General features: G+C 40.2%; 1 protein-coding gene across 1 annotated transcript in view; it reads left to right on the forward strand.

Annotated features, from left to right (window-relative positions):
* Positions 1-1052, forward strand: part of LOC115817122 (NACHT, LRR and PYD domains-containing protein 3-like) — a gene marked incomplete at its 3' end in the record, with an annotated part of 16080 nt that extends 15028 nt beyond the window's left edge. The window contains exons 7-8 of the mRNA XM_030780367.1: positions 400-446; positions 541-1052. Coding sequence (XP_030636227.1) covers positions 400-446; positions 541-1052 — 559 coding nt within the window. The remainder of the gene's footprint in view (positions 1-399; positions 447-540) is intronic.
* Between the last annotated feature and the right edge of the window lie 8786 nt (positions 1053-9838).

Raw genomic sequence — 9838 nt, forward strand, 5'->3', positions numbered from 1 at the left:
TGTTAAAGTAAAAGACAATATATTTCAGTGTGTTTGTGTTACCGTGAGAGACAGTATATTTCGGTGTGTGTGTTTGTATTAAAGTTAGAGACAGTATATTTCAGAATGTGTGTGTGTGTGTGTCTGTGTGTCTGTGCGTGCGTCTGTATGAATTTTTATGAGAGTGAGTTTGTGTATTTGTGTGTTTGCAGATGTGTAATAGAGAGTGTGCATGTGTTTGTGTGTGTGCTGTGTGTATGTCCGTGCGGGTGTGAAAGTATGTCTGAGTGTCTTTTGGCTGTTGACATAAAATCACAAAGACATACAGTTTTGTTGTGTGATTTTATGTCTTTTTGTGAATGTGTGTGTGTGTGTGTGTGTGTATGAGACTTATACACTACCTGTTGTGTTTTTGTGTAGGGTGGATCATGGAGCAGAGTTCAGGATCAAACCAGGATTAAAAAAATGTGAGTCCTTTCACACACATACAGACACACACACACACACAGAGTTGAGAGTGTGTGAAATATTGTCTCCTCTAATTTCTCTTCTCCTCTGTAGATGCCTGTGATCTCACACTGGACCCAGATACAGTAAACCCAGATCTCTCTCTGTCTGAGGGGAACAGAAAGGTGACACATGTTGAAGAGAATCAGTCGTATCCTGATCATCCAGAGAGATTTGATAACTGGTCTCAGGTCATGTGTAGAGAGAGTCTGACTGGACGCTGTTACTGGGAGACTGAGAGGAGTGGAGGTGCTTTTATATCAGTGACATATAAAGGAATCAGGAGGAAAGGAGACAGTGTTGACTGTGTGTTTGGACACAATGAAAATTCTTGGAGTCTGTGGTGCTCTGGTAACAGTTACACTGCCCGTCACAGTAATCAGGAAACTGTTATACCTGCACCCCCCTCTCACACACACAGAGTAGGAGTGTATCTGGACTGGTCGTCTGGAACTGTGTCCTTCTACAACGTCTCCTCTGACACACACACACTCACACACATACACACATTCCGCTCCACATTCACTGAGCCCCTCTATGCAGGGTTTTATGTTTATGATGACTCCTCAGTGTCTCTTGTAAGGGAAATTTGGAGTCCCCTGTAATGAGAGTTGCTAATTCTCAGCAACAAAAAACTTCAGACGTGATGAATGAATCATTCTCTTTTATCACATGCACGCCTCATGATGAAGCACAGTTCCAGTGCAGACCTTTCCATACAGTGAGGCAAACCTCCAAGGACATGTGTGGAGGTTTACAAGATCATTTTTCTAATGGAGCAGGGGGATACTTGTCCTCTATGTAATAAATGCTCATTGCTCTAACACACAGATACATGCAGTGTATAGTAATTAAGCAAGCACAGGTATCCCATAATATTAATACTTCATCATGACGGCCATGAGGCACATTTTCCATCTGAAAGTTACAATCATAATACGAAGCAATATTTTTCCTACACTCAGATAAAATAAATAAACACACACACTCACACAAACACACACGCACACACACACACACACACACACACACACACACACACACACAAATGAGTGTGTATGAAGTGCATCCAGAGTTTTATTTATGAATCAGAAATCTGTGACTGTAATAATAAACAATTATTAATTCACAGAGTTTTGTAGAGATTTGTTTTTTATTCTTGTCCACTTAGTTTTAAATTCTTGTCTATTTGTTTTTATTTTGATACAAAAAATATAAACATGTACATATCAGAGAGAAAAACACAAATAAAATATCAATAAATATAATGATACCTCTCTCTTTCTCTCTCTGTGTATGTGATTATGTGTGTGTATGGGTGTGTGTGTATGGGCGTGTATTCTTGGGTGTCCAAGTGTTGTGTGAGTTTGTGTGTGTCTGTTTATATATTTTATCTGACACAGAGACGTGTGTGTGTGTGTGTGTGTGTGTGTGAGAGAGAGAGAGAGCTTATTTGAATTTGTGTTTGTCTCTGTAAGATATTACGTTGTGATCTGAATTTGAATCTGAATCTTTGTATGTAAACATCTCATTTAATATGCTGTCAGGTTCACAGGCTTTTCTGTGTCTCAAGACTTTTACTGTTTGAACTGTTTGAATTCAGTTAAGTCATCCTGAGTTTGGAGATTTTTTTTTTGTCCTTAGAGTGTGGTTGTAAAAACTCTCTGTCTCTCTCTCTCTCTCACACACACACACACACTGTTATGTCCTAAGACATATTTATCTATTTATTTCGTGTTTGTTTTGTTTACTGTTGTCTGGGAGTTGTATATTTGTTGCTGTTGTACCGTGTTGTGTTGTGTTGTGTCCTCTCTCTTTCTCTCTGCTCCTCCCTCTTTCCTGTCAACAGGGGGGTATTTCAGAAAGCAGGTTTAGTGAAAACTCAGAGTTAGTTAACTTAGAGAAAGTAGTAAGTACTTGCCAGCCTGTGCCATCAGGCCGCTCCAGCTCGTGCAGAACGCCGCTGCGCGCCTGGTATTCAACCTCCCTAAGCACTCTCATGTCACTCCGCTGCTTACTGCACTCCACTGGCTTCCGGTAGCAGCCCGCATCCAGTTCAAGACACTGGTGCTGGCCTACCAGGCCACAAGAGGCTCTGCCCCATCATACCTTCAGTCTCTTATAACGCCATACACCCCAACTAGGACCCTCCGCTCCACGTCCTCCGGACGACTGACGGTCCCCTCACTCCGGGAACCCGGCAGCCGCTCCTCCCGATCTCGCCTCTTCTCCACCATTGCCCCGAGGTGGTGTAACGACCTCCCCCATGCAGTCAAGACTGCGGAATCTCTTGCCATCTTCCGCAAGAAACTGAAAACCCACCTCTTTAGAACACACCTGTCCCCCAATGCCTAACCTCCCCTCCCTAAAAAAAAAAAAAAAAAAAAAAAAAAAAAAAAGCTTGTCTTGTATTTGTGTTTGTAAAGTATTCCAGGGGCGCAATGCGAAGGAGCAATTTGACGCTCAGTCTTATTATGATCTCTGTTGAAGGTATTAGAAATCCGACTGATGCACCAATTGTAAGTCGCTTTGGTAAAAAGCGTCTGCCAAATAACTAAATTGTAAATTGTAAATTGTAGTAAACCTCCTAATAGAAGAGCCCTAAGGCTTTGTTTTGCTAGGAGAATGAAGCCATAGGACTCTTCTGTTAGGAGGTTTACTACTTAAGTTAACTAGCTCTGAGTTTTCACTAAACCTGCTTTCTGAAATACGCCCCAGGTCTTTAAGCTCCATGGAAACGGGGGAGGGCCTATTTGTCTAACCGTACTCCCATTGGCTGAGAGAAAACGAGGCCAGGGGATATAAGCAAGCCTGTCCTCTTCACTACAGACCTTTTGTTCCTTCTCCTGACTCAGACTGTGGTGGTTGTTGGTTGTAGATAATTTGTTGCTCGCTTTATTTTCTTTTTGTCTGCTATGTGTGTTTTTTTTTTTTTTTTTTGCATTGTACTTAGATTTGTAAATAGCCTTGTAAATAGCATGGGAAGCCCCATAATGAGGTTGGGTGCCTTTTTGTTTTAAACTGTTTTCTCCTGTTTTTTTGGTTAGTTAGGGAGTGAGGATAGTTTATGTTGTTATGTTGCTTTCTTTTTACCTTTAGGTAAGTCAGATTCCACTCCAAATAGCTAGATTGTTTCGTTTATTGTTTTGGACTTTCCTCCTCTTGAAGTCTCTATTTTTTTGTTTTTGGTTGACGCTTCCTGTTTTCATTTAAGTTTGATAAATAAATCCAATCATTACTTTTTCAAAGCTGATTTTGTTGTATTGTGGAGTGCTGGGGACATTTGCTTATTTAATTTAAGTATTTCTTTATTGTTACATTCCCTTACCCCCCTGGACAAAAAGGGGAACGTAACACACACACACACACACACACACACACACACACACACACACACACACACGCTGTATTTACAGTTTTGCATTGGTAATATTGGTCATTTGTTATTCAGTCACATATATTTACAAACAAATATGTCAATAAAAATTAAATAGAAATAGAAATAAAAATGAAGGTCAGATCTCATGAAATACAAAAGTATTAAAACATTTGTGGTGTTGATTTTTCATTGTGATTACACATTGAAAGTAACCCCCATACAGGAGTGAATGTCTGACAGTGCCTGCTCTAACTGACAGTGTGCACTGGATGGAAAATGGTACATGTCCACTAGATGGCAGCAAACACAATCAACACACAAACTAAGGACTTAATAATGAAAGGGAATACTTCACCGGTGTTATAAATAAAAAAAAAATCTATATAGTAACCTTGTCTCTGTGTCATAGGTCGTGTCTAGTGTTTTTCTGTTCTATCGTCATAGATTATACAGGAGTGTGGTACTGAGAATAATTATTTTGCATTCTCACCGCAGTCTTCTGCTTATGAGGTAGTTAAACCTGATTAACACACTTATTGTAAGTTGCTTTGGTTTTAAAGCATCTGCTACATGTCAAATTGTAAACTGGATGCTCAGCATAGGTGCACTAATGATGGATTACAGATGATCTTATCTGTACAGGTGTAATATGACGGTTTACTCCTATCGAATGCATAGATGATTCCCAACATATCATCTACATATTATCTGAAAGGAATGAGGTTTATATCAAACACTCTGAGATGAGCCATCTATGAATGTTTGCCATAAGGGTGGACCCTTCCTGTTAGGGAGAGTAAAAACGAAAGTAAATATGATTCTATGGTGGCCCTGAAGTGCAAACAATTCGCAAATCAACTGTTCGTTTGCGAACAATTTCGAGCAGTTTTCCGTTTGCTTTGAGTTCACTGCGAACGTTTGCGAACACATGCAAACCAAGGCCACTAACTGCCATTGCCATTGCAACGAGGGCTCCCCTCTCTGCTGACGTCACAATCCCAACTCTTCGCTCTCCCTTAGTATCGACAGTTCATCCAGGACTCTGGACTGTTGTGAGACCTGTCTCATCCATATTCCATATGTCCTTTCTCTCAAACCCATGCCTGGAAAGGACTGGTGCTAGCTTATTAAAGAAGGAATCCACATTTGTTCGGTTGAAATTTGTAGCCGTTGACAAGCTAGCTGGCTGAGGCCTTCTAATAGAAAATTGTGGATTCCTCCTCATAAAACTGGAGAGCCAACTTTCACTTGCCTTGCCATTTTCTGTCCATTGAGAAGGAAATTAATTTTGGAAGTTAATATAGCAGTTGCACCAGTATAATTTAAGTTGTTTTATTTTATAATTTAATAATTTCATAACTAACTTCAATGCAATGGTTCATTTAATTACAGAACACAACATTTCTGTATAACAAAAACACTCTTATGTGTCTTTGATGCTGGTTTATTTGACCACTGACATTGCGCCTTATCCTTGACTCTTCCCACTACAGGTGTTTTAACTTTTAGTCCTCATGGTGTTCCTGCCTCTTTTGGGGGGAGCCAGAGATATAACGCTGCTGCCTTTCTGACATAAGACTGCAGCTTGAGCTCCTGCTCAGCAGTAAACACTGTACCGCGGCCCTTGTGCCCTACCGAGGGCAGCATGCTTCAGCCCTGCTGGGTAAGGGCCCTTTTCCTTTTGATGTATCGGTCCAGGGTAGCGAGGGGAATGTTCAGTTCCTGTCGCATGCTCCTAACTGACTTTCCTCCCTCAGCTGCTTTTGAGGCCCCCTCTAACCGCTGACACGCCCCTGTTTGTGCTCCTCACTCTGAAATGGACCATCCTGCAGCAGGCATAGCACACACACATAAAGAAAAAAAGCCCACACATTGAAAGTAACACCCATACAGGATAGGCTCCAGCACCCCCTGCGACCCTAATCAGGATAAGTGCCTTAGATAACGAGTGAGAGTGAGTGAGAATCTGCCTGTACAAACAAAAAAAATATATTTTTTTAATAATTTATATTTTTAAAATTTTATTCTCTTTAAATGAACTTGGTAACTGCATACTTTAAGAGCGTAACCACCTAGAAAGGGTGTAGCAACTGTACCCATTTACCACCTTCCATATTTTCCACAACATGCCACAATATCCTTATAGCTTCCATATTAGAAATTATGAAAATTATTTGTAGATGGTTAGGATATCACAGACATCAACTTTTGTTTTAATTCGTCTTTCCACGTTGTCTAGATATGACTCTTAATCTGTAATCCCAAACTGCGCAACTAAACAGCATGTGACGTAATACGATTCTGCCTCGGGTGCAGTTGATACATTATGTTTCAGCTGTACCCCGCTGACCACCTCGCACATTTCACTAGATTCTACAATGACCTTGAATAACACAAAGTCATGAACTATGTCAGTTTTTAGAGCACAGAGTACAGATTACAATACTCTAAATTCAGTTTATCAGTTATATAAGGTAAAGAAACTACTCAGCGTGAAACGGACATGAAGTGAAAAACTTACCTGTGAAAAAAAAACTTTTGCCGATATCTTCAGACCAGAGAAGCGCACGTCATTCAAATTTCCCACCATCAAAGAGGATGTCAAGTATGTGCTGCGCAAAAAAATCATAGTTTACGCATGTTGCGCACGCAAGTTATATAACGTGTTTCAACTGTCCCCCTGTTCCAACTGTACGCGGTGTAGTGTACAGCGAGCCAGTCAACCCCAACATGGTGACGAAAGACCCCGACGCAAAGTTTATTACATGGCTACTAACTAAAGAAATCAATAGTGTGGCACAAAGTATTTCTTAAAATATTTGATTGATTTAAAAAATATTTTATTGCTTCCGCTAAGAATACTCAGTCCGTTAGCCTCCATAGCAACGGTCTGTTATTTCTAGCAGCTATCTGCTATTCAGAAATAAAACCGACCGATAGAATGCCGTAATTGACCTAATTGCAATCAGAATCGAGCAGCCTATTCAGAAAAGCCGTGTAATAAATGTGCATAAATAATGCTTTGTTTGTGATGACAGTTATCTTTAGTTTTGTTTAGTTCTAAACGTTTTCCGGTGTATTCCAGGCACTGTGGGTTTTTGATGCGTTCCGTGACTTTTTCTCTCCCCTGGCACGCCGGAAGAACACCCTCTCTGTATTCTGTTCAACAAGAAATAATTAGCAACACCTTATTATTATAATTAGGCTGTTTTAAGTAGAAGTTTGAGGCAATCTTTTATCTACGGCAGAATGAAGTTTCAATGTGACTAATTATGCTTATGGAAAATGAAGATCAGTAAGGGAAAATTAAGGAACAATGGGCCTCATTCACCAACCGTTCTTAAGAAGAAATTTGTTCTCAAAAGCCACTGACGTAGTTTTCTGACATTCGGGATTTGTTCTTGGGTTAGAACAGAATCTACGCACACTCAAGAGCACATTTACGCACATTTGAGTGCCGACATGTTTGTATCTACAAAATATTGTTTATCGCGTTTTCTGCAATTCTACAATATTATAGGATTTACATTACAATAACAATTGTCATTTATAATATTTTAATAATTATTTTCATGATTTTTCAAAGCATTGTGGTCTTTTAAAATAAGTAAACACTACGCTAACACTTCATGTAACACTCCAGAGTGTAGTGTATATTTACCTCCGCCAAGGAGATTATGTTTTCGGTGCGGCTAGTTGGTTGGTTTGGTTTGTCTGTCCGTTTGTCAGCAGGATTACGGAAAAACTGCTGGGCCAATTTTCACGAAAACTGGTGGAAGGGTGTAGTGTGCGCAAAGGAAGAACCTCCCCAGCCTTGAAAAAAAAATCGTTCGAGAGTTGGCGGTCGAGACAGATGCGTGATAAGCCGTCAGACGTCGGTGCGGCAGGAATGCCACCTGTTGAAACAGCGGTGAAACGCACCGACGCGTCGCTTAGCCATAGTTACGTGTTATGGGCGTGTTGAACTACACTTCTGAACAGTGTTCCGAAACGTCCGCGCTCGAGACAGCGTCGAAACGTAAGTAGCCTATCAAAGTCCCATCCCCACCCATTCCTATTTACTAGGACATTCTGAACTTTAAACAGGTTGCATGACATGTCGCTTCCTTAACCTTAATATATGAGCGATTTGATTTTCGATATGTTCTATTGTCGAATTTTTGGCCGTAACAACAAAAGAATGTGCTTCCTGTCGTGCGCGTGCTGTGTCTTAAAATGTGGACGAAACCTGGATGAAATTAGGTTTAAATGTGGTCGTAGCCGTAAACACCGCCTGCCGTTTGTCACAAGGACATGTCTTGTTCATTACGAGCTACATAGACTGATTGTAACTGCGAATGTTTGGCTCCTTCTATACAGTAATGAGTGGCATTCTGTTGTGGGTAGACAATAAGATGCAGATGTTTTAGGGACAGTAGTGTAAAATAGAACATTCGGACACATGTATTTCCACTCTTCTTCTTCTTCTTCTTCTTCTTCTTCTTTTTGTCGAAAACTAGATGTACTACTTTTGGCATTATTTCGGTAATTTTTAAATTAAGAAAAGTCATGTTTAAACTGGTGTGATGACTTATTTCCTGAGCACAACAAGCGTTTCACAAATGTTTTGAAAAAGCAGGTAATAACGATTAAGTCATTTTAATGACTTAATGTAATCCTTGAAACGGAAGTGTACATATTTGTGTGGACTATTGTTGCTGGATTAACTGCAGCCGTTCTTGGTGAAACGTGACATGAAATTGTCTTCCGTCTTCACTTCCGTGTGGTGTTAAGCGTATAATGACCAGTAGATGGCAGCCGCATGTCAATAACTTTGACAAAGTCTAAAAGCACTAATTTTGCCATATGCATGTTAGACACATCAAGGTTAAGTTAAGTGACTAAAATGGTGATCAAGTGGTTGATCAAGCAATAATTCAGTGTGTAAAACTGACAAGAGTTCAGTGTGAAAAGCGCGGGAAGTGGAAGCAAAATAGAACTGAAGGAACTGAATCTTTAACAACTACTCTCTCTACTCTTATATTACTGTTGATGGAGACTAAAAATGTAAATGTTTTCCTCGGTGTGCAAAAAATTCTAAATGAAAGATGCGAAATTGTTGAAACTTTTAAGAAATTGAGATATCTCAGAAAGTTTTTTCCCCATGTGGAGTGTTTCTGTAGACTGCCTCACTCAATTTGGATATACATATGTATATCGAAAACAGAGAAAACTGTCAAAGCGCTTAGAATTCAAGGGTGTATCTTGGATAGGGACGGTAGGGACATGTCCCTACCAATTATCCTGCGACTGCTGAATTGTCCCTAGCAAAAATTTTGATCAAAAAATATAACTACTGTTGCCCGTCACTGTCTAGTCAATGTATTTAGTACGCAAACGGTGAACACATCTCGCTCTGTATTGCGAGTCCAGCCTCCCTAACCCAGTATCGCTAATAGGTTTGCCTTTGCTAAGGTGTGAGAGGCCATTCCTCATCTGGTTGTAAAAAGCGCAAATCTCCATGAACTAGATGCGCATGTAGGCTACATGAGGAAGACACCATCCTTATACTAACAGTTCTGCGCCCGAAAATACGGGACAAATCGCGTCTCGTATCGAATCGATTCAGTAAGGGACAGTGCTTTTTTTCAGTACGTGACCAGTGTCCATTCTTTTATCTGTAGGACTCAAATTCTTGTTTATACTTTGATAACAAACTGGTGGACTATATCAGACTCAGTCCTGACAGTGTTGTGAGTGAAAACCCCAGCTGGGCTGATCTTTCTCTCATATTCACACCAACACATCTGGCATCAGCTATCAGCCCCTTTCACAGTGTCTTCACTCTCTTACTGAACTCATTCTCCTTGTGAAATACACAGATATTTCACATGGAGAATACCTGTCTAATTCACATTACACAGACTGAAAATGTGATAATCTAATATATGACTGGTTTGTGTTTTAGGACTGGCTGATATTTAGTGGTGAATC

The sequence above is a fragment of the Chanos chanos genome, chromosome 7 (genome assembly GCF_902362185.1).
Source record: "Chanos chanos chromosome 7, fChaCha1.1, whole genome shotgun sequence".
NCBI lineage: Eukaryota > Metazoa > Chordata > Actinopteri > Gonorynchiformes > Chanidae > Chanos > Chanos chanos.